Genomic DNA, 24,961 nt, shown 5'->3' on the forward strand with positions numbered 1-24,961 from the left:
GGTAACTTCCACAAAGCTGTGAACGATCTGAGAGACAAGGCAAGAAGGGCCTTCTACGCCATCAAAAGGAACATAAAATTCAACATACCAATTAGGATCTGGCTGAAAATACTTGAATCAGTTATAGAACCCATTGCCCTTTATGGTTGTGAGGTCTGTGGTCCCACTCACCAACGAAGAATTCACAAAATGGGACAAAAAACAAATTGAAAAAAAAAAAGAATTCTGCAAAAATATCCTGTGTACGACGTAAAACACCAAATAATGCATGCAGAGCAGAATTAGGCAGATACCCGCTAATTATCAATATTCAGAAAGAGACATTAAATTCTATAACCACCTAAAGGGAAACGATTCCCAAACCTTCCATAACAAAGCAGTCACCTACAGAGAGATGAACCTGGAGAAGGGTCCCCTAAGCAAGCTGGTCCTGGGTCTCTGTTCACAAACAGACCCCACAGAGCCCCAGGACAGCAACACAATTAGACCCAACCAAATCATGACAAAACAAAAAGATAATTACTTGACACATTGGAAAGAATTAACAAAAAAACTGAGCAAACTAGAATGCTATTTGACCCTAAACAGAGAGTACACACTGGCAAAATACCTGACCACTGTGACTGACCCAAAATTAAGGAAAGCTTTGACTATGTGCAGACGCAGTGAGCATAGCCTTGCTATTGAGAAAGGCCGCCGTAGGCAGACCTGGCTCTCAAGAGAAGACAGGCTGTGTGCACACTGCCCACAAAATGAGGAGGAAACTGAGTTGCACTTCCTAACCTCCTGCCAAATGTATGACCATATTAGAGACACATATTTCCCTCAGATTACACAGACCCACAAAGTATTCGAAAACAAATCCAATTTTGATAAACTCCCATATCTATTGCGTGAACCCATACAACCCATATTTATGTTTATTTCTTTTCCCTTTTGTACTATTTGCACATCATTATAACACTGTACAGTTATAACATTCCCAACTTCTGTGCATTTCCTAATGACATAAAGCTGGGAATTATTCTGGGTGAGGGAGAAATCGCAAATATTACTGCGATTTATTACAGATATGATTGCTATAGCCTGAGGGACATCCCATAACCATCAAAGTATTTACGCTATATACACTGGGGAGAACAAGTATTTGATACACTGCCGATTTTGCAGGTTTTCCTACTTACAAAGCATGTAGAGGTCTGTAATTTTTTATCATAGGTACACTTCAACTGTGAGAGACGGAATCTAAAACAAAAATCCAGAAAATCACATTGTATGATTTTTAAGTAATTCATTTGCATTTTATTGCATGACATAAGTATTTGATACATCAGAAAAGCAGAACTTAATATTTGGTACAGAAACCTTTGTTTGCAATTACAGAGATCATACGTTTCCTGTAGGTCTTGACCAGGTTTGCACACACTGCAGCAGGGATTTTGGCCCACTCCTCCATACAGACCTTCTCCAGATCCTTCAGGTTTCGGGGCTGTCGCTGGGCAATACGGACTTTCAGCTCCCTCCAAAGATTTTCTATTGGGTTCAGGTCTGGAGACTGGCTAGGCCACTCCAGGACCTTGAGATGCTTCTTACGGAGCCACTCCTTAGTTGCCCTGGCTGTGTGTTTCGGGTCGTTGTCATGCTGGAAGACCCAGCCACGACCCATCTTCAATGCTCTTACTGAGGGAAGGAGGTTGTTGGCCAAGATCTCGCGATACATGGCCCCATCCATCCTTCCCTCAATACGGTGCAGTCGTCCAGTCCCCTTTGCAGAAAAGCATCCCCAAAGAATGATGTTTCCACCTCCATGCTTCACGGTTGGGATGGTGTTCTTGGGGTTGTACTCATCCTTCTTCTTCCTCCAAACATGAGTTTAGACCAAAAAGCTATATTTCTGTCTCATCAGACCACATTACCTTCTCCCATACCTCCTCTGGATCATTCAGATGGTCATTGGCAAACTTCAGACGGGCCTGGACATGCGCTGGCTTGAGCGGGGGGACCTTGCGTGCGCTGCAGGATTTTAATCCATGACGGCGTAGTGTGTTACTAATGCTTTTCTTTGAGACTGTGGTCCCAGCTCTCTTCATGTCATTGACCAGGTCCTGCTGTGTAGTTCTGGGCTGATCCCTCACCTTCCTCATGATCATTGATGCCCCACGAGGTGAGATCTTGCATGGAGCCCCAGACCGAGGGTGATTGACCGACATCTTGAACTTCTTCCATTTTCTAATAATTGCGCCAACAGTTGTTGCCTTCTCACCAAGCTGCTTGCCTATTGTCCTGTAGCCCATCCCAGCCTTGTGCAGGTCTACAATTTTATCCCTGATGTCCTTACACAGCTCTCTGGTCTTGGCCATTGTGGAGAGGTTGGAGTCTGTTTGATTGAGTGTGTGGACAGGTGTCTTTTATACAGGTTTTAGATTCTGTCTCTCACAGTTGAAGTGTACCTATGATAAAAAATTACAGACCTCTACATGCATTGTAAGTATGAAAACCTGCAAAATCGGCAGTGTATCAAATACTTGTTCTCCCCACTGTCACCATAATATGACATTTGAAATGTCTCTATTCCTTTGGAACTTTTGTGAGTGAAATGTTTACTGTTAATTTTATATTGTTTATTTCACTTTTGTTTATTATCTATTTCACTTGCTTTGGCAACGTAAACATGTGTTTCCCATGCAAATAAAGCCTCTTAAATTTGATTGAAATTGAATTGAGAGAGCGAGAGAGACACACACAGAGACATAGAGACGTGACTAGGGCTGTTTCGCTGACTGTATTACCGCCACACCGCAGTCAAATTCCACGTGAACGGTCACAGTAACTAGGCTTCTCCAAAACTGCGCTCTGATGCCGCTGATGGTCATTAGTAGCCTACCAAACTTGCTAACTACCAGCGATAATGACCTGGTACTCAGCACTCTATTGTCCCTCTAATCACTCTGACATCAATGCAAATGCAATCCAAAATCAAATCAAACACTTCATGAGACCCCATGAGCTCATGTTGCACAACATTTCTATAGGCTATGCAATTGCGTGAGAAAGCAGAGTTTGATTGCCTCTATTAAAGAGAGGAGTATTCCATCAGCTTTCTATAGGCTAGGTCTAATATATTTATTTCTCAACTTTCCTAATATTAAGCACATTGTTTCTCTTTACAACAGGAGTATAGCCTACCTGGCTGGCATGAAAATGAACCGCAGGAAAAGCGTCCTCCATTCGCTATTTATATGTATAAGGATGTTTTTTTGTTTTTCTTTCTGCCCCTGTTCTGACAGGTGCATGATAATGCTCCATTCTAAATCAAAACTAACTTCACACATGTATTATTTAATATATGTAAAGACAAGATTAAATTGAGAATAGTCTGACGGGTGACAATATTATCACATGAGATTGATGTATTATCATTTGTGAATGATGCCCAGCGTGTGCAGTCTAAGGCAAGACTATGCGAGTTAACTTTTGTTTTATCCTCTAAATTTGCCATTCCATTCAACACTAAAATGAATGTCAATGTTTGTATCTGTCTTTTTTTTATTGGAAAATAAACATTTGTGTATTTTATTTTTTGAAACAGCGCATGCCTTTTTTGTGACTTTTTCAAATCATAGTCGCACACATCATATAGCCTGGCCCATAGGCCTATATGTTTAGATAAGGTTTGTATCACAACTAAACATAGCCTATAGGCCTAGGACTCCTGGAACACAGTCAGAGCACATAGCCTACAGAGCCTAGTGAAACGTGTTATTATAAGCCCAGTCATTGAGCAATCGCGTGTGAAAACAGAGTTTTGACTGGCCACTATTTAAGAGGATCCCAGCTTTCTCCTGCTGCTATATTTATTGCTCAATTCTTAAAATGAAGCACGAATCCCCTTTACAACCATAGTAGCCTACCTGGCATACATAGGCAGAGTGTGAGTTTCAAGTTTGGGGAAGCTAATTTTCACCATAAAATGCACCTTGATAATAAAGCATTCCATGCATCATGGCATTTGCAGACTTATGTAAGATAAACCTACTATTCGCAATGTGATGAGTAGATTGAATAGTCATAATTTAGGCTAATAATATAACTCAATCACTGTTCACAAAAAAAGAGTTCAATGCATGGCTGAGAGTGTATAGCATAGAGTAGACCTAGGCTATATCAGATACGTTTATTCTTTCTTTGCATGGAAAAAATGTGGCCTTTTATAAACACATTTCATGCAATTCTACTGCACTTCATATGACTGGAGACATTTTAATATGACAAATGACAGGGTAGCCTACTCTGCTGACACTGACAAACAGATCAATAAAAACAACGTTCTCCATAAAATAGGCCTACGAGACGGGGAGACACAAATAGAATATGACATCCATTTAAACTGGAGGAGGAAATGATTGTCCAAAAACAAACTTAAGTAGCTGCTAAATGAACTAGTGTAGCGCACAGCCATAGGGCCTAAGATAAGAACAACTCAGAGTATGCTATTCTGTTCTTCTGAAATAGGCTACATTTTCTTCATATCATGTTTCTTTAGACCGGTCTAAAATAAATAATGTGATGTAGACTATATTAAATGGATTTATTAGACTTTTTTAAATGTAGATGTTCCGAAGGTCTGCATCAACGGCTTGTAGGCTATGTGTGGAAGCCAGGAGATGCTAAATGTGTTTATGTTAATTCACGCGAGACAGTTATTTGCATGACAATCACCGGCTGACAAAATTTCATGACTGCCAGAGCCCTAGAGGTGACAAAAAAAAAAGACAAATTAGACCCTAATAACTATAGCGGAATATGTGTCACTAGTAACATGAGGAAACTGTTCTGCTGTATTATCAATGAATGAATACAGACCTTCCTTACACAACATAACGCTCTCTGCAAAAAAACAATTCTACACAAACATAGAACAGACCACATACACACTTATTTTTATTTCACCTTTATTTAACCAGGTAAGCCAGTTGAGAACAAGTTCTCATTTACAACTGCGACCTGGCCAAGATAAAGCAAAGCAGTGCGATAAAAACAACAACACAGAGTTACATATGGGGTAAACAAAACATAAAGTCAAAAATACAAACAGAAAATATATATACAGTGTGTGCGAATGTAGTAAGTTATGGAGGTAAGGCAATAAATAGGCCATAGTGCAAAATAATTACAATTTCGTAGTAACACTGGAATGATAGATGTGCAAAAGATGATGTGAAAATAGAGATACTGGGGTGCAAATTAGCAAAATAAATAACAATATGGGGATGAGGTAGTTGGGTGGGCTAATTTCAGAATGGCTGTGTACAGGTGTAGTGATCGGTAAGCTGCTCTGACAACTGACGCTTAAAGTTAGTGAAGGAGATGAGTCTCCAGCTTCAAAGCTTTTTGCAGTTCGTTCCAGTCATTGGCAGCAGAGAACTGGAAGGGATGGCGGCCAAAGGAGGTGTTGGCTTTGGGGATGACCAGTGAGATATACCTGCTGGAGCGCAGACTACGGGTGGGTGTTGCTATGGTGACCAGTGAGCTAAGGTAAGACGGAGACTTGCCTAGCAGTGATTTATAGATGACCTGGAGCCAGTGGGTTTGGCGACGAATATGTAGTGAGGGCCAGCCAACAAGAGGGTACAGGTCACAATGGTGGGTAGTATATGGGGCTTTGGTGACAAAACGGATGGCACTGTGATAGACTACATCCAATTTGCTGAGTAGAGTGTTGGAGGCTATTTTGTAAATGACATCGCCGAAGTCAAGGATCGGTAGGATAGTCAGTTTTACGAGGGCATGTTTGGCAGCATGAGTGAAGGAGGCTTTGTTGCGAAATAGGAAGCCGATTCTAGATCTAACTTTTGATTGGAGATGCTTAATGTGAGTCTGGAAGGAGAGTTTACAGTCTAACCAGACACCTAGGTATTTGTAGTTGTCCACATACTTTAGGTCAGACCCGCCGAGAGTAGTGATTCTAGTCGGGTGGGCGGGTGCAAGCAGCGTTCAGTTGAAGAGCATGCATTTAGTTTTACTAGTGTTTAAGAGCAGTTGGAGGCTACGGAAGGAATGTTGTATGGCGTTGAAGCTCGTTTGGAGGTTTGTTAACACAGTGTCCAATGAAGGGCCAGATGTATACAAAATGGTGTCGTCCGCATAGAGGTGGATCCGAGCTTCACCATCAGCAAGAGCAACATCATATATATACACAGAGAATAGAGTCGGCCCGAGAATTGAACCCTGTGGCACCCCCAGAGAGACTGCCAGAGGTCCAGACAACAGGCCCTCCGATTTGACACATTGAACTCTACCTGAGAAGTAGTTGGTGAACCAGGTGAGGCAGTCATTAGAGAAACCAATACTATTTAGTCTGCCAATAAGAATGCGGTGGTTGACAGAGTCAAAAGCCTTGGCCTGGTCGATGAAGATGGCTGCGCAGTACTGTCTTTTATCGATCGCGGTTATAATATCATTTAGGACCTTGAGCGTGGCTGAGGTGCACCCATGACCAGCTCGGAAACCGGATTGCATAGCGGAGAAGGTACGGTGGGATTCGAAATGGTCAGTGATATGTTTGTTAACTTGGCTTTCAAATACTTTCGAAAGGCAGGGCAGGATGAATATAGGTCTGTAACAGTTTGGATCTAGAGTGTCACCCCCTTTGAAGAGGGGAATGACCGCGGCAGCTTTCCAATCTCTGGGGATCTCAGATGTTACGAAAGAGAGGTTGAACAGGCTAGAAATAGGGGTTGCGACAATTCCGGCGGCTAATTTTAGAAAGGGTCCTGATTGTCTAGCCCAGCTGATTTGTAGGGGTCCAGATTTTTCAGCTCTTTCAGAACATCAGCTGTCTGAATTTGTGTGAAGCAGAAGCGGGGGGGCAAGTTGCAGCGGAGGGTGCAGAGCTGGTGGCCGGGGTAGTGGTAGCCAGGTGGAAAGCATGGCCAGCCGTAGCAAAATGCTTGTTGAAATTCTCGATTTATCGGTGGTGACAGTGTTTCCTAGCCTCAGTGCAGTGGGTAGTTGGGAGGAGGTGCTCTTCTTTTCCATGGACTTTACAGTGTCCAAAAACTTTTTGGAGTTAGTGCTACAGGATGCACATTTCTGTTTGAAAAAGCTAGCCTTTGCTTTCCTAACTGATTGTGTATATTGGTTCCTGACTTCCCTGAAAAGTTGCATATCGCGGGGGCTGTTCGATGCTGATGCAGTACGCCACAGGATGTTTTTGTGCTGGTCAAGGGCAGTCAAGTCTGAGGAGAACCAGGGGCTATATCTGTTGAGATCCTGGTTGAAGACAGCGGAGGTGTATTTAGAGGGTACATTTGTCAGGATGATATCTATGAGGGTGCCCATGTTTACAGATTTAGGGTTGTACCTGGTAGGTTCGTTGATAATTTGTGTGAGGTTGAGGGCATCTAGTTTAGATTGTAGGACGGCCTGGGTGTTAAGCATATCCCAGTTTAGGTCACCAAGCAGTACGAACTCTGAGGATAGATGGGGGGCAATCAGCTCACATATGGTGTCCAGGGCACAGCTCGGGGCTGAGGGGGGTCTGTAGCAAGCGGCAACAGTGAGAGACGTATTTCTGGAAAGGTGGATTTTTAGAAGTAGAAGCTCAAACTGTTTGGGCACAGACCTGGATAGTACGATGGCGCTCTGCAAGCTATCTCTACAGTAGATTGCAACCCCACCCCCTTTGGCAGTTCTATCGAGACGGAAAATGTTGTAGTTGGGGATGGACATTTCTGAAATTTTGGTGGCCTTCCTAAGCCAGGATTCAGACACTGCTAGGACATCAGGGTTGGCGGAGTGTGCTAACGCAGTGAATAACTCAAACTTAGGGAGGAGGCTTCGGATGTTAACGTGCAAGAAACCAATGCTTTTACGGTTACAGAAGTCAACAAATGATAACGCCTGGGGAGTAGGAGTGATACTGGGGGCTACAGGGCCTGGGTTAACCTCTACATCACCAGAGGAACAGAGGAGGAGTAGAATAAGGATACGGCTAAAGGCTTTAAGTACTGGTCTTCTAGTGCGTTGGGTACAGAGAAAAAAAGGGGCAGGTTTCCGGGCGTTGTAGAATAGATTCAGGGCATTATGTACAGAAAAGGATATGGAAGGATATCAGTACAGTGGAGGTAAACCTAAGCGTTGGGTAACGATGAAAGAGATAGCATCACTGGAGGCACCGATTGAGTCGGTCTCCACGTGTATGGGGGGTGGGACAAAGGAGCTATCTATGGCAGGTTGAGTTGGGCTGGGGGATCTACAGTGAAATAGTACAATAAGAAATAACTGAAACAGCAATAAGCAAGGCATATTGAAATGGGAGAGAGGCATAAAGCAATCACAGGTGTTATTCGAGAGCTAAGACAACAGCTGGTAATGGCGACAAAGTTTGGGCTGAGGCTAAACATAAACAGGATGCAGTACCATATAAAGGAACAGTCCAGCAGGCATCAGCTGTATAGCTGAGTTATCATAAGGTCCGGTGAACAGCAATAGGAGAGTTCGGAGGTAGTTCGGGGGCTGCTATAGCACTAGCGAGCAAGAGGCCACGGCTAGCGTGTGCTAGCAGGCCGGGGCTAGCAGATGGATCTTCGTGGTCGACGTCGTAACGGGAAACCTGTTGTAATCACATCAGACGATTTTGTCGGCAGACCAGTCGTGTTGGATCGGCGGGGCTCCATGTCAACACTAGGAGGTCCCGTCTGGTTGACAGAGAGGTAGATAGCCGGGAGAAGGGCCTGGCTCGCGGCTAGCTCGAGGCTGATTAGCCAACAACAACGTCCATTTGATTGCAGCTATCTAGCTACGATGATCCGGTGTTAAAGGTCCAGTGAATCAGTGATGTTCTGGGTCGATAACGCGCTGTGCAGACAGTGCAGACTGGCGGATAATAGTCCAGGCTAGAGCTGGCTGGTAGGTAGTGCAGGCCACGGACAATGGTGAGAAACCGCTAGCGGTGGCTACTGGCAAGTACCTAGTTAGCTGGCTACTCCAGTCCGGTAGACAGAGGTAGATAGCCGGGATATGGGCCTGGCTCCAGGCTAACTGGTGCTTGCTTCAGGGGCAGTGGTGATTAGCCAAACAGCAACATCCAATTCGGTTGCGGCTAGCTAGTTGCGATCCGGTGTTAATGTCCAGTGATTCAGTTATTCCGGCAGAAAATCAGATGTTCTGGGTGAAAACCGCTAACGGTGGCTAATAGCAAGTAGCTAGTTAGCTGGCATCAACTGGAGATTCTAGATAAAAGGTAAGTAAATAATAGAATCCGTTCCACATTGAGTGAGGCGGGTTGCAGGAAAGTACACTGCTCAAAAAAATAAAGGGAACACTTAAACAACACAATGTAACTCCAAGTCAATCACACTTCTGTGAAATCAAACTGTCCACTTAAGAAGCAACACTGATTGACAATAAATTTCACATGCTGTTGTGCAATTGGAATAGACAACAGGTGGAAATTATAGGCAATTAGCAAGACACCCCCAATAAAGGACTGGTTTTGCAGGTGGTGACCACAGACCACTTCTCAGTTCCTATGCTTCCTGGCTGATGTTTTGGTCACTTTTGAATGCTGGTGGTGCTTTCACTCTAGTGGTAGCATGAGACGGAGTCTACAACCCACACAAGTGGCTCAGGTAGTGCAGCTCTTCCAGGATGGCACATCAATGCGAGCTGTGGCAAGAAGGTTTGCTGTCTGTCAGCGTAGTGTCCAGAGCATGGAGGCGCTACCAGGAGACAGGCCAGTACATCAGGAGACGTGGAGGAGGCCGTAGGAGGGCAACAACCCAGCAGCAGGACTGCTACCTCCGCCTTTGTGCAAGGAGGAGCGGGAGGAGCACTGCCAGAGCTCTGCAAAATGACCTCCAGCAGGCCACAAATGTGCATGTGTCTGCTCAAACGGTCAGAAACAGACTCCATGAGGGTGGTATGAGGGCCCGACGTCCACAGGTGGGGGTTGTGCTTACAGTACAACACCGTGCAGGACGTTTGGCATTTGCCAGAGAACACCAAGATTGGCAAATTCGCCACTGGCGCCCTGTGCTCTTCACAGATGAAAGCAGGTTCACACTGAGCACGTGACAGACGTGACAGAGTCTGGAGACGCCGTGGAGAACGTTCTGCTGCCTGCAACATCCTCCAGCATGACCGGTTTGGCGGTGGGTCAGTCATGGTGTGAGGTGGCATTTCTTTGGGGGGCCGCACAGCCCTCCATGTGCTCGCCAGAGGTAGCCTGACTGCCATTAGGTACCGAGATGAGATCCTCAGACCCCTTATGAGACCATATGCTGGTGCGGTTGGCCCTGGGTTCCTCCTAATGCAAGACAATGCTAGACCTCATGTGGCTGGAGTGTGTCAGCAGTTCCTGCAAGAGGAAGGCATTGATGCTATGGACTGGCCTGCCCGTTCCCAGACCTGAATCCAATTGAGCACATCTGGGACATCATGTCTCGCTCCATCCACCAACGCCACGTTGCACCACAGACTGTCCAGGAGTTGGCGGATGCTTTAGTCCAGGTCTGGGAGGAGATCCCTCAGGAGACCATCCACCACCTCATCAGGAGCATGCCCAGGCGTTGTAGGGAGGTCATACAGGCACGTGGAGGCCACACACACTACTGAGCCTCATTTTGACTTGTTTTAAGGACATTACATCAAAGTTGGATCAGCCTGTAGTGTGGTTTTCCACTTTAATTTTGAGGGTGACTCCAAATCCAGACCTCCATGGGTTGATAAATTTGATTTCCATTGATAATTTTTGTGTGATTTTGTTGTCAGCACATTCAACTATATAAAGAAAAAAGTATTTAATAAGATTATTTCATTCATTCAGATCTAGGATGTGTTATTTTAGTAGTGTATATTTTGTAGAAGGATGAAAAGTGTGATAGGGAAATATGTACGAAAAATACAAAAAACTGGCTATTTACACAGACACACAACAAAGAACACGACCGCTATGCCAGCATGTTCATCAGAAAATCAGAGGAAAAGTATTTGCATGTTTTGTTGATTTTAAGAATGCTTTTGATTCCATATGGCTTGATGGATTATATTACAAAACCATCCAAAGTGGCGTTGGGGTTAAAGTATACGACATCATAAAATATATTTACTCGAACAACACATTTTTGCACAAGGGTGAGGGGTGAGACAAGGATGCAGTTTCAATCCTACTGTCACCAAGAGAGCAAGATCTACAGGAACAACTTAACATTCTTTGGGAATACTGCATCAACGGGGAAATCAACATCAACTTTCAGAAAACCAAAGTTGTGATTTTCCAGAAAAAGGCCAGGAATCAGAGCAGCAGACACTCCTTCAAATTAGGAAATACCATGGTTGAACATGCCCAATTGTACAACTACGTGAGACTGAAAATCAGTGCCTCTGGTGGATTTGCTCCGGCAGTGAATGCACTAAAAGAAAAAGCCCGCAAAGCATTACTCAAAAAGAACATTCCAAAATTAAATATTCCTTTCCAAATCTGGTGCAAAATATTCAAGTGTAATTTTACCGAAAGCACTATATGGAAGCGAGGTTTGGGGTCTAACCTGTAATTACGATTACAAGCACTGGGAGAAAAACCCAATAAAAAAATCTACATACAGAATTATCCTAAATATCAAAAAGAAAGTACCAAATTATGCATGCAGAGCAGAACTCTGAAGACTCCCTTTAATTGTCAATATAAAGAAAAGGACACTAAAATGTTGGCACCATTTAAAATTAAGCCCCAAAACATCCTTAGAATTCAAAGCACTGGAAACCCAAGAGCTGAACCCTGAAAAGAGTCCCCCATGTCAGCTGTTAATAATTAAAAACATTAAACAACCCTATTATCCAAACACACAGGGAAATCAATCAAATTGCTACAGAAATGAAAACCTCCTATTTGACAAATTGGGAAAATGAAACAAATACAGAATAAACAAAAATTGCCATTTGGCCCTCAAAAGAGAATAGAAAATACAGTGAGGGAAAAAAGTATTTCATCGCCTGCTGATTTTGTACGTTTGCCCACTGACAAAGAAATGATCAGTCTATAATTTTAATCGTAGGTCTATTTGAACAGTGAGAGACAGAATAACAACAAATACATGCAGAAAAACGCATGTCAAAAATGTTATAAATTGATTTGCATTTTAAATGAGGGAAATAAGTATGACCCCCTCTCAATCAGAAAGATTTCTGGCTCCCAGGTGTCATTTATACAGGTAACGAGCTGAGATTAGGAGCACACTCTTAAAGGGAGTGCTCCTAATCTCAGCGTGTTACCTGTATAAAAGACACCTGTCCACAGAAGCAATCAATCAGATTCCAAACTCTCCACCATGGCCAAGAACAAAGAGCTCTCCAAGGATGTCAGGGACAAGATTGTAGACCTACACAAGGCTGGAATGGGCTACAACACAATCTCCAAGCAGCTTGGCAAGAAGGTGACAACAGTTGCAATGGAAGAAACACAAAAGAACTGTCAATCTCCCTCGGCCTGGGGCTCCATGCAAGATCTCACCTCATGGAGTTGCAAGGATCATAAAAATGTTGAGGAATCAGCCCAGAACTACACGGGAGGATCTTGTCAATGATCTCAAGACAGCTGGGACCATAGTCACCAAGAAAACAATTGGTAACACACTACGCCGTGAAGGACTGAAATCCTGCAGCACCCGCAAGGTCCCCCTGCTCAAGAAAGCACATATACAGGCCCGTCTGAAGTTTGCCAATGAACATCTGAATGATTCAGAGGAGAACTGGGTGAAAGTGTTGTGGTCAGATGAGACCAAAATGGAGCTCTTTGGCATCAACTCAACTCGCCGTGTTTGGAGGAGGAGGAATGCTGCCTATGACCCCAAGAACACCATCTCCACCGTCAAACATGGAGGTGGAAACATTATGCTTTGGGGGTGTTTTTCTGCTAAGGGGACAGAACAACTTCACCGCATCAAAGGGACGATGGACGGGGCCATGTACCGTCAAATCATGGGTGAGAACCTCCTTCCCTCAGCCAGGGCATTCAAAATGGGTCGTGGATGGGTATTCCAGCATGACAATGACCCAAAACACACGGCCAAGGCAACAAAGGAGTGGCTCAAGAAGAAGCACATTAAGGTCCTGGAGTGGCCTAGCCAGTCTCCAGACCTTAATCCCATAGAAAATCTGTGGAGGGAGCTGAAGGTTCGAGTTGCCAAACGTCAGCCTCGAAACCTTAATGACTTGGAGAAGATCTGCAAAGAAGAGTGGGACAAAATCCCTCCTGAGATGTGTGCAAACCTGGTGGCCAACTACAAGAAATGTCTGTCCTCTGTGATTACCAACAAGGGTTTTGCCACCAAGTACTAAGTAATGCTTTGCAGAGGGGTCAAATACTTATTTCCCTCATTAAAATGCAAATCAATTTATAACATTTTTGACATGCGTTTTTCTGGATTTTTTTGTTGTTATTCTGTCTCTCACTGTTCAAATAAACCTACCATTAAAATTATAGACTGATCATTTATTTGTCAGTGGGCAAACGTACAAAATCAGCAGGGGATCAAATACTTTTTCCCCTCACTGTATCTCAATCAATTCCCAACTTCTGTGCATTTCCTAATGACATAAAGCTGGGAATTATTCTGGGTGAGGGAGAAATCGCAAATATTACTGCGATTTATTACAGATATGATTGCCATAGCCTGAGGGACATCCCATAACCATCAAAGTATTTACGCTATATACAGTGGGGAGAACAAGTATTTGATACACTACCGATTTTGCAGGTTTTCCTACTTACAAAGCATGTAGAGGTCTGTAATTTTTTATCATAGGTACACTTCAACTGTGAGAGATGGAATCTAAAACAAAAATCCAGAAAATCACATTGTATGATTTTTAAGTAATTCATTTGCATTTTATTGCATGACATAAGTATTTGATCACCTACCAACCAGTAAGAATTCCAGCTCTCACAGACCTGTTAGTTTTTCTTTAAGAAGCCCTCCTGTTCTCCACTCATTACCTGTATTAACTGCACCTGTTTGAACTCGTTACCTGTATAAAAGACACCTGTCCACACACTCAATCAAACAGACTCCAACCTCTCCACAATGGCCAAGACCAGAGAGCTGTGTAAGGACATCAGGGATAAAATTGTAGACCTGCACAAGGCTGGGATGGGCTACAGGACAATAGGCAAGCAGCTTGGTGAGAAGGCAACAACTGTTGGCGCAATTATTAGAAAATGGAAGAAGTTCAAGATGACGGTCAATCACCCTCGGTCTTGGGCTCCATGCAAGATCTCACCTCGTGGGGCATCAATGATCAAGAGGAAGGTGAGGGATCAGCCCAGAACTACACAGCAGGACCTGGTCAATGACCTGAAGAGAGCTGAGACCACAGTCTCAAAGAAAACCATTAGTAACACACTACGCCGTCATGGATTAAAATCCTGCAGCGCACGCAAGGTCCCCCTGCTCAAGCCAGCGCATGTCCAGGCCCGTCTGAAGTTTGCCAATGACCATCTGGATGATCCAGAGGAGGAATGGGAGAAGGTCATGTGGTCTGATGAGACAGAAATATAGCTTTTTGGTCTAAACTCCACTCGCCGTGTTTGGAGGAAGAATAAGGATGAGTACAACTCCAAGAACACCATCCCAACCGTGAAGCATGGAGGTGGAAACATCATTCTTTGGGGATGATTTCTGCAAAGGGGACAGGACGACTGCACCGTATTGAGGGGAGGATGGATGGGGCCATGTATCGCAAGATTTTGGCCAACAACCTCCTTCCCTCAGTAAAAGCATTGAAGATGGGTCGTGGCTGGGTCTTCCAGCATGACAACGACCCGAAACACACAGCCAGGGCAACTAAGGAGTGGCTCCGTAAGAAGCATCTCAAGGTCCTGGAGTGGCCTAGCCAGTCTCCAAACCTGAACCCAATAGAAAATCTTTGGAGGGAGCTGAAAGTCCGTATTGCCCAGCGACAGCCCCGAAACCTGAAGGATCTGGAGAAGGTCTGTATGGAGGAGTGGGCCAAAATCCCTGCTGCAGTGTGTGCAAACCTGGTCAAGACCTACAGGAAACATATGATCTCTGTAATTGCAAACAAAGGTTTCTGTACCAAATATTAAGTTCTGCTTTTCTGATGTATCAAATACTTATGTCATGCAATAAAATGCAAATTAATTACTTAAAAATCATACAATGTGATTTTCTGGATTTTTGTTTTTTTGAAGTGTACCTATGATAAAAATTACAGACCTCTACATGCTTTGTAAGTAGGAAAACCTGCAAAATCGGCAGTGTATCAAATACTTGTTCTCCCCACTGTATAACTTACAAGTAATACATACTGTAGTGTAACCATCATCCATGTACATTGTTGTTTATTTATTAGCCATTCTTTTTTGTAATCTTATTTTTATTTAATTACATTTATTGAACGAAGATTACACAGTACAACAGCTGTAGTGTTGTAACTGTATTCATGATTATATGTACTATTATTATTCATACTGAAATGAACAGTATTTTTATTATCCTCATTGCATTGTACTGCATTTACTGAAATGCTCTACCACTATACTGCTTTGTCAATATCTATAATGAAGCAATCTGAATTTGGAAGAGAGAAAAAGAAACACACACACACACAGAGAGAGAGAGGGAGAGAGGAGAGAGAGAGGCAGAGAGAGAGGCAGAGAGAGAGAGAGAGAGAGAGAGAGAGAGAGAGAGAGAGAGAGAGAGAGAGAGAGAGAGAGAGAGAGAGGTGCAGTGAGAGAGGCAGTGAGAGAGGCAGAAAGACAGGCAGAGACAGAGAGACAGAGAGAGATACAGAGAGGCAGATTCCCTCAGATTACACAGGCCCACAAAGAATTTGAAAACAAACCCAATTTTGATAAACTCCCATATCTATTGGGTGAAATACCACAGTGTGCCATCATAGCAGCAAGATTTGTGACCTGTAGCCACAAGAAAAGGGCAACCAGTGAAGAACAAACACCATTGTAAATACAACCCATATTTATGTTTATTTAATTTTCCCTTTTGTACTTTAACTATTTGCACATCGTTATAACACATAGACATAATATGACATTTGAAATGTCTTTATCCTTTTGGTACTTTTGTGAGTGTAATGTTTACTGTTCATTTTTTGTATTGTTTATTTCACTTGCTTTGGCAATGTAAACATATGTTTCCCATACCAATAAAGCCCTTAAATTGAATTGAGAGAAGTACAGGGAAAGAGAGAGGCACAGGGAGGGAGAGAGAGAGAGACACAGGGGGAAGAGAGAGAGAGAGAGAGAGAGAGAGAGAGAGAGAGAGAGAGAGAGAGAGAGAGAGAGAGAGAGAGAGAGAGAGAGAGAGAGAGAGAGAGAGAGAGAGAGAGAGAGAGAGAGAGAGAGAGAGAGAGAGAGAGAGAGAGAGAGAGAGAGAGAGAGAGAGAGAGAGAGAGAGAGAGAGAGAGAGCGAGAGAGACACAGGGAAACACTGCAGCCCGACACCGACATCTCAGCCAAGAATCTCAATGTGTCGGATCCCTCTCCCCATTCTCTCTCTCTAGCGTGCACACACACACACCAACAATACAGTCAGTCAGTCACACTCTCCATTCTCTCCCTCTAACACACAGTCAGTAACAACACACTGACTTTTTCCCTAACGCCACCAAACAAAACAAGTTGTCTCCTCGACAGCTGAATGCAGCCCTCCTCCTCCACACAACTTTCCCTCTCTCTCTCTCTCTCCCTCCCTCCCTCGCTCGCTCTGTCTACAAAAGCCTCCCCAACCCACAGGAGAACAGAGAAACCTGAAAGTTCATTAAAGCTAATATCACTTATATTACACAACTGAGTCAACATAGTGTTAGAAAGACTGGATATTTAGGGTTAAAGGTTATCTCTCTCTAGAGCCCGTCTCTCTTGGCTTTCCCCAGCTCAGTTTATCTGCCTTGGGCCCCCACAGATACAGTTGAAGTCGGAAGTTTACATACACCTTAGCCAAATACATTTAAACTCAGTTTTTCACAATTCCTGACATTTAATCCTAGTAATAATTCCCTGTTTTAGGTCAGTTAGGATCACCACTTCATTTCTAGAATTTGAAATGTCAGAATAATAATAGAGAGAATTATTTCTTTCAGCTTTTATTTCTTTCATCACATTCCCAGTGGGTCAGAAGTTACACTCAATTAGTATTTGGTAGCATTGCCTTTAAATTGTTTAACTTGGGTCAAACGTTTCGGGTAGCCTTCCACAAGCTTCCCACAATAAGTTGGGTGAATTTTGGCCCATTCCTCCTGACAGAGCTGGTGTAACTGAGTCAGGTTTGTAGGCCTCCTTGCTCGCACACGCTTTTTCAGTTCTGCCCACAAATGTTCTATTGGATTGAGGTCAGGGCTTTGTGATGGCCACTCCAATACCTTGATTTTGTTGTCCTTAAGCCATTTTGCCACAACTTTGGAAGTATTCATGGGGTCATTGTCCATTTGGAAGTCCCATTTGTGACCAAGCTTTAACTTCCTGACTGATGTCTTGAGATGTTGCTTCAATATATCCACATAATTGTCCTTCCTCATGATGCCATCTATTTTGTGAAGTGCACCAGTCCCTCCTGCAGCAAAGCACCCACACAGCATGATGCTGCCACCCCCGTGCTTCACGGTTGGGATGGTGTTCTTCGGCTTGCAAGCCATCACCTTTTTCCTCCAAACATAACGATGGTCATTATGGCCAAACAGTTATATTTTTGATTCATCAGACCAGAGGACATTTCTCCAAAAAGTACGATCTTTGTCCCCATGCAGTTGCAAACTGTAGTCTGCCTTTTTTATGGCGGTTTTGGAGCAGTGGCTTCTTCCTTGCTGAGCGGCCTTTCAGGTTATGTCGATATAGGACTCATTTTACTGTGGACATAGATACTTTTGTACCCGTTTCCTCCAGCATCTTCACAAGGTCCTTTGCTGTTGTTCTGGGATTGATTTGCACTTTTCGCACCAAAGTACGTTCATCTCTAGGAGACGCGTCTCCTTCCTGAGCGGTATGACGGCTGCGTGGTCCCATGGTGTTTATACTTGCCTACTACTGTTTGTACAGATGAACGTGGTGCCTTCAGGCATTTGGAAATTGCTCCCAAGGTCTACAAAAAACATTCTGAGGTCTTGGCTGATTTCTTTTCATTTTCGCATGATGTCAAGCAAAGAGGCACTGAGTTTGAAGGTAGGCCTTGAAATACATCCACAAGTACACCTCCAATTGAGTCAAATGATGTAAATTAGCCTATCAGAAGCTTCTAAAGCCATGACATCATTTTCTGGAATTTTCCAAACTGTTTAAAGGCACAGTCAACTTAGTGTATGTAAACTTCTGACCCACTGGAATTGTGATACAGTGAATTATAAGTGAAATAATCTGTCTGTAAACAATTGTTGGAAAAATTACTTGTGTCATGCACAAAGTAGATGTCCTAACCGACTTGCCAAAACTATAGTTTGTTAACAAGATATTTGTGGAGTGGTTGAAAAACAAGTTTTAATGACTCCAACCTAAGTGTATGTAAACTTCCGACTTCAACTCAGGGAAGGAGAGGAAATGATAGAAAGGGATGGAAGGAGGTAGGAAACGAGAGAGGATGGTAGGAAATTAGAGAGGATGGTAGGAAACGAGAGAGGATGGAAGGAAACGAGAGAGGATGGTAGGAAACGAGAGAGGATGGTAGGAAACGAGAGAGGATGGTAGGAAAAGAGAGAGGATGGTAGGAAAAGAGAGAGGATGGTAGGAAAAGAGAGAGGATGGTAGGAAAAGAGAGAGGATGGTAGGAAAAGAGAGAGGGTGGTAGGAAAAGAGAGAGGGATGGGGGGAGGAGGGCTTGTGTTCCAACTGTCCCAATCTGTATCAGATCAGGGGAAGCTGGGAGCCCCTGGGTAGAATACTCATTAGGGTGGGTCAAGGTTTGGAATGGGCTTTTGACAGGAAATCACCAGAATAAAAAATGAATCTGATTTGGAATCTCTTGGGAGCCTCTTTGGATTGTCTGAGCAACACTCTAAGAATTTAAACTTCCATCTTCCTCTCCTTGTCTTTCTACACACCATCTAGCCCTTTCAACACAGGAACCTTTAATGGTGCGTCAGGCGAGGGAGACAGGGAAATATATTGTGTGGGGTTGGGGGGGGGTCAAGATAATCTCAGAGCGTTTCCTCCTGGGCCTCTCAGGATCTCAGGATGGGTCTAGGACAGGAAGAGGCCTATTAGCTGGACCGCTTCTCCCAGAGGCCCTTGCTCTGATGCATTTCTGGGTGGAGATGACAGGGTCTTTTGTTGTTATCTCCTGAACACACGGTGAACCCCAGCCCTGACCTCTGCCTCAGGGGTGGTGTCATTTCCTGTTTACATTTCTAAACGTATCCACCGAAAGCTCTCTCCAATACACCTCTCCAAGTACTAAAACCAAAAATAGAATAGTAGCAACACCTAAAACGGAAGGTAGTTTTCCAACCTAAAAACACACCTGGGCTTCAGTACTTAGATTAATAGGAAGAGAATCTGTCATGTTCTATTGTCTGAGTTTGTAGCCATGATGAGCCTCCCTACAGATATGTTTGTGCTTTTGCCAAATGTTCTCTGCAGTGTTCTTTTCTTATTATGCCAAATGTGCTGCATGGCATGACAACAATAGTTAGAAGAGTTGGCTAAAGCCTAATCAGATCTGGGACTAGACTGAAGCTGAAGGGTTACACTATGTAAAATCAGCTTCCTGATTTGGAAACAGGACATCTCCTGTCCTGAGGTCAGTTTATTGTTTATTGGGATGTCTTGTTGGTGTTTCTCACCTGCATGGTCTCCTGTAGACTCTGGACCTCAGCGGTCAACTCCTGACGCTCCACTAGCAGATGCTTCAACACATCTGACAGAGGGAGGGGAGGGGAGAAAAAGGAGAAAGAGAGTAAGCGCGAGAGAGGGGGGAGGAGAGAAAGATGCATTTGGAAGTAGACATTCACATAATTCAGAGGTATGAGATCATGCATTTCATACTGGGGGACTATTTTAGGCATTGCTATAAAGAGGGAGTGGTAATGTTTATGTACAGTATGTGCTGCTCTTACCCGTGCTGTTCAGTGTTGCATACTGACTGGGACTGAGACCCAGTGCTGTCCTACACTCCTCCACCAGTCTCTCAATCTCACCCTGGTTGTCTGTAGCCCCATGGTGCTCCAGTGTAGTCAGGCTCAGCCCACTGTCCTTCTCCTTCCCGCTCTGCCCCGAGGGGCTGACCAGGCTAACCGGGCTGGCCGAGGACAGGGAGCTACCCAGGGATGAAGGACTCTTGGTGGGGCTCATCGTTGAGCTCTTCCCCTGGGGTACAGGGATCCTGGGACTAGACCTGGTGGGGCCTCCATTACGCCCCATCACAACCCACCCTTCAGGCACTGCTGCATTACTTCCTGTCCTTCCTTGCAGGGAGATAAACCCAGGACCAATCACAGAGTAGCCTGGGCTGATGGGCAGGGGTCTCTTCCCACTTAGGGCTGGAGCTAAGGCTGGGGCTGTGACTGGTGTTGGGCCTGGAGCTGGGGCTAGGGCTAGGGCTGTGACTGGTGCTGGGACCGCCAGCTGGCCTGGTATAGAGGGTGTGATCGGAGTGAGACCAGGCAGGGTGGTGGTCACTGGAGAAGTAGGAGGGGTTTGGAACAAATCCAAGTTGGGCCCTGGAGAGCATAAGAGCAACAACGCACGAGTGTGAGGGTGAGTGAGGTACACAGACAGACAGTCAGAGAGACAGGCAGACTGACAAAGAGAGTGTGAGAGATTGAGTGCAGTGGTCATTGGTTGGGCATGCAGAGCTGCCAGGATGACTAAACCAGACCATTAACCCCGCACAATACCCAGGCTGTCATTCTCAGGATGAATGGGCCATTGCTCATCAGGAGACACATTCCTCTGCTCTGTGCTGCTGATCTACACCACCACTGACCCTAAGTCCTCCTATGTCCTTGGCTTGAACAGATTTACTCTAGGTTTAATGGATATTTTCACTGATAGAGTTAAACTAAACAAGTTATGGAAAGTGATGCATCATGATCAGGTAAATATCAATACAGAGTGACGGGCCATAACTCCCCACTTCCACCGCTGCCTTTTGTTCACCTATTCCAAGCCATAATGTGCTAGTGTGTGTGTGTGTCTGCCAGCATTAGGCTTGCCATGATTAATCCGTTGCCCTTGTGCAGAGCTGAGGAATTCTGCCGATTCATCACAGCTGGGGCAGCAGAGCCTGACGAATCACAAGAGGACGCGAGGAGAATGACCACCGAGCAGCACACACACAGGAGCCAAGCCAAGCTTCCTACCCTCTGGCTCACACACACACACACTTTGTCTCTCTGCATCCATCTCTCCCTTTGTGTTCCCCAATCTCCTGTCTCTTCCCCTCTCCCTGTCTCATTCCTTCACTCTATTCATGTCAGTCTCTGTCCATCCCCCCTCCTTTCGGTCTTTCCACCGTCGACTAAAAGCTGAAATATGTATGCGAGTCTCAGGGTATGTTGTCTGTGTTCTCTGTAAGAAAAGTCAAAGACTTCAGAGACTGTTCAGCACAGCAGGAGGGTTGACAGCTTAATTAAGTGAGGTGTGTGTATTGTTGGGGGGCAGAGGGTACCTGTGGGTCCATGGCCATCCTTGCTGGAGAAGTTACCCATGATGCAGTGGGAAAGTGGGCAACACACCAGTGGCTCTCTCAGTCAGGACAGAGCAGAGGCTGCAGAGGAGACCTGCACACAACAATCAGTAGGATTAATCTCCAATATGACACTGCACAAGTATGTAATATTCCACAAGGGAAATGATGCACCAATGAATAGCACATCACTTCTCTAATCATACACATAGCACTCAGTGGCATAACGCAGTTTTGAGGGGCCCCCACAAGGTCTGGGGGGGAAAAGAGCAAACTTCCAACAGTTGTACACATTTGGCCATGGGGCAAAAAGAAAAATGTGCAGTTACATAGCTAATATCATGCCATTCTACACATTTTGGCATGAGGCTGAGAGAAAATGTTGCAGTTTTGTTTTTTGGCGGGGGTTGCAGGGTGTGTGGTAAGCCAGTGATAGTGCTTCTCTAATCACTCTAGATATGATTAGAGAAGTGCTATGGAAAAAGGCTACTTTGTTTCACATGCAAACCAATCACTTGACCCTGACCCTCTAGTCTAGCATATTGTATGCCCATTAAGAGAGACTGTGCATCCAGACTAAACATTACACACCCTAGAAACTACACAATGTTCATTTGAATGTTCATTTGAATTTGGTGTAGTACCTGTGGTGTAAATCAAAGCCTACAACAAAATAAACCACATTTTAGTGAGAGGGATAGACCAGGAGACAATAGAATCACACAACTTCTTATCATTAGCACAGATGACAAACTATATAATGTCCAAGGTACATTTGCATACATTTTAATTATAGAAGACACTAGATGTAAAGACTATTTACATTAGTAGTAATAATAAATCAGTGCTGGTATCCTAGGTTAGGTCGTCTAATCATGTCAGTGAGATCAGTCCAAAAAAGCCTGCCAATACATGAGGCGCTGGTGGTCCTCAATCCAAATTTGTAGCTGACTAATGATGGAGATCACTCAAACCTGAGTGGCTTTGGGTGTTTGCATTGTTCTCACATGTTAAATTAACACGAAGGCCTTTAATCAAGATCTAAATTGGATGATTGATAACCGAACGAAGTGTCATGCATGTAGCCCTACACTTACAGAACCGCACCTTCCCCTAATTAATGTAGCCTACAGGCGCAACTCAAGTCGTCCCATAAAAAATATTTATTCTGAAACATACCTATTTATCCAAGGAATTAGAGGAGCAAACATTGTTCAAAAAACACAAAACCCGTTTCAAAGAAGTTGGCTGAGATGTTCTTTCTTTCCAAACAGTGACGCATGCAACAAGCTTTTTACTCAGCGAAAAAAAGTAACTGTACACAACCTTTAAAGTAGAATAATTTCTTTTTTAATCGCTTTCTTTTCCTCCTCGTGGAAATATAATCCGTTTGTTGTCCTATCTTCCCGCTGTAGCCTACCGCGCATTGGATCCGTCTTTGTCAATGCGGTGGGGTTGGCGGGGGTTGCGCACCACGAAAGAGTCGGGATGAAGTAGCCAAGTGCACCAACTCCGCTTGTTCTCGGTGGAGTAGACATATAAACTCCTGTTTCTCTCATGAAAACCCCCAATATGTCATGTGATTATTATTTTATAACAGAACTGAATGCATCTTTATCGTTATCAACTTTACACAGGCCTAAATTTCTCTAACTTTGATCCATTCTTCTCTCAATTCTGGCCTTGGCCACTAGGGTGCATAGTTGGGCTGTCCTATGGTATGCAACTTTACAGATGGAATTATAGTCAAAGACAGTACAGTATGCTGATAGCTAGCTAATCTCATGCTCGGGTATAATGGTCGCCATGCGCCAAACTGCGCATGTGCAAGCCGTCAAATCAAAGGCACTCCTTCAATATAAAGTCGTGTTTGACGAAAATGAAAACGTGTCAGTTTTTCACTTTCACGAGGCTGGAGTAATGACATGTTCAACTACTTTGGCACGAATCTAAGTTGTGCCTTTAGATTTCGAGAAAATTAAGACCTAAGGAAGAATTTTTCACTCATTGACTTCTCAAACCCCGGACTGGTCTGCTTCTCAAGCGTTCCCGGAAGTCTTGCGATGTTGCGCCTCTGGGTTTAGAAACTCTGTGTTATAGCCTTTTGAGGTGTCAACTATTTTTGATCTAGTGGTATCTTATTAGGCTTTCAGGTGTACACTCATATAAAGTGAAACATATTGATTAATCCAGGGGTAGGGGTAGGGGTAGGCCTGCGCCTGTAAGGTTGGCCCAGCAGTAGGCTTGAAAGCGTTGGAATGGAGGCAGCAGTGGCCTTACATCATTGGTTTGTTTCATAGAAAATATGCAAAGTTCCAGGTCTCTATGGGAATTAGGCTATTTACAGTGCCTGACAAAAAATAAAATAAATAACATGTAGCTCAATTGGTAGAGCATGGCGCTTGTAACGCCAGGGTAGTGTGTTCGATCCCCGGGACCACCCATACGTAAAAATGTATGCACACATGACTTAAGTCGCTTTGGATAAAAGCGTCTGCTAAATGGCATATTATATTATTATTATATTATATATGATACAAACTTGAAAAAACAAACTTGGTTTAGACTACGCCAACTTGGCTTGGGCCCTAAAAAGTGTTAGCCTCGTATGAACCATCCTGCTCTCGCGAAACAAAATGTAAGTTTGCGAGATCAGGATGGTCATTCCATGTGTTCTGCTCCACCCATTACCATGAGCCCATCCTCCCCAATTAAGGTGCCACCAACCTCCTGTGGTTTGATACCCTGGAAGGCTGGAACCTCTCCAGTCTCTCTGTCCTTGGAATCTCCCAATTCAGGTTTGCAACTTGGACAGATGGAGATTCGGACAGGTGAGTTGAATGGCAACAGAACCATAATTCTGATTTCAGAAGCTACAGTTTCCATTAAGTTTCCATTAAGTGTTTCAGTGAATTTTAAAGTCAACATTTAGAGTTTGCATAGAACATAGATGTGACAATTGCCTGCTAGGATGCGTTTCCATTTAACTTTCTTGTGTTGATAAAAACCAATGGTGTGCAGCCAGCAATTCGGGGCCTTCCTGCATTTGGGCATTCCTGCATCTGTAGGAACGCCCCCACTCGAGATTCCCATTGATTCCTGCATGAACGCCTCCCCTCGAGCACCCAATTGGTTCCTTCATGAATTTTTCTAAGTAGTCCATTGTATAGTCAGCGCGTTAACTTTTCAACTGTGCTCCAAATCGGAGCATCTGCGCCTGCAATTTAACATCACGAGCAGAACCTCTATCATTGTCCTGTCTTGCCACAGCACTGTGAACAGTGGCACATTGAAGCATATGATTGGTC

The 24,961-nt window shown here is 44.1% G+C and overlaps 1 protein-coding gene across 1 annotated transcript in view; it reads right to left on the reverse strand.

Annotated features, from left to right (window-relative positions):
* LOC121538766 (cytospin-A) overlaps positions 1-23,267 on the reverse strand; it is a 37,337-nt gene extending 14,070 nt beyond the window's left edge. Inside the window, exons 1-4 of the mRNA XM_041846927.2 lie at positions 22,980-23,267; positions 21,636-21,747; positions 20,083-20,685; positions 19,810-19,883 (exon numbers count right to left, since the gene is read on the reverse strand). Of these exons, the coding sequence (XP_041702861.2) occupies positions 19,810-19,883; positions 20,083-20,685; positions 21,636-21,675 (717 nt within the window). The 5' untranslated portion in view covers positions 21,676-21,747; positions 22,980-23,267. The remainder of the gene's footprint in view (positions 1-19,809; positions 19,884-20,082; positions 20,686-21,635; positions 21,748-22,979) is intronic.
* Positions 23,268-24,961: the final 1,694 nt, after the last annotated feature.

Source organism: Coregonus clupeaformis, unplaced genomic scaffold, assembly GCF_020615455.1.
Source record: "Coregonus clupeaformis isolate EN_2021a unplaced genomic scaffold, ASM2061545v1 scaf0329, whole genome shotgun sequence".
NCBI classification, from domain to species: domain Eukaryota; kingdom Metazoa; phylum Chordata; class Actinopteri; order Salmoniformes; family Salmonidae; genus Coregonus; species Coregonus clupeaformis.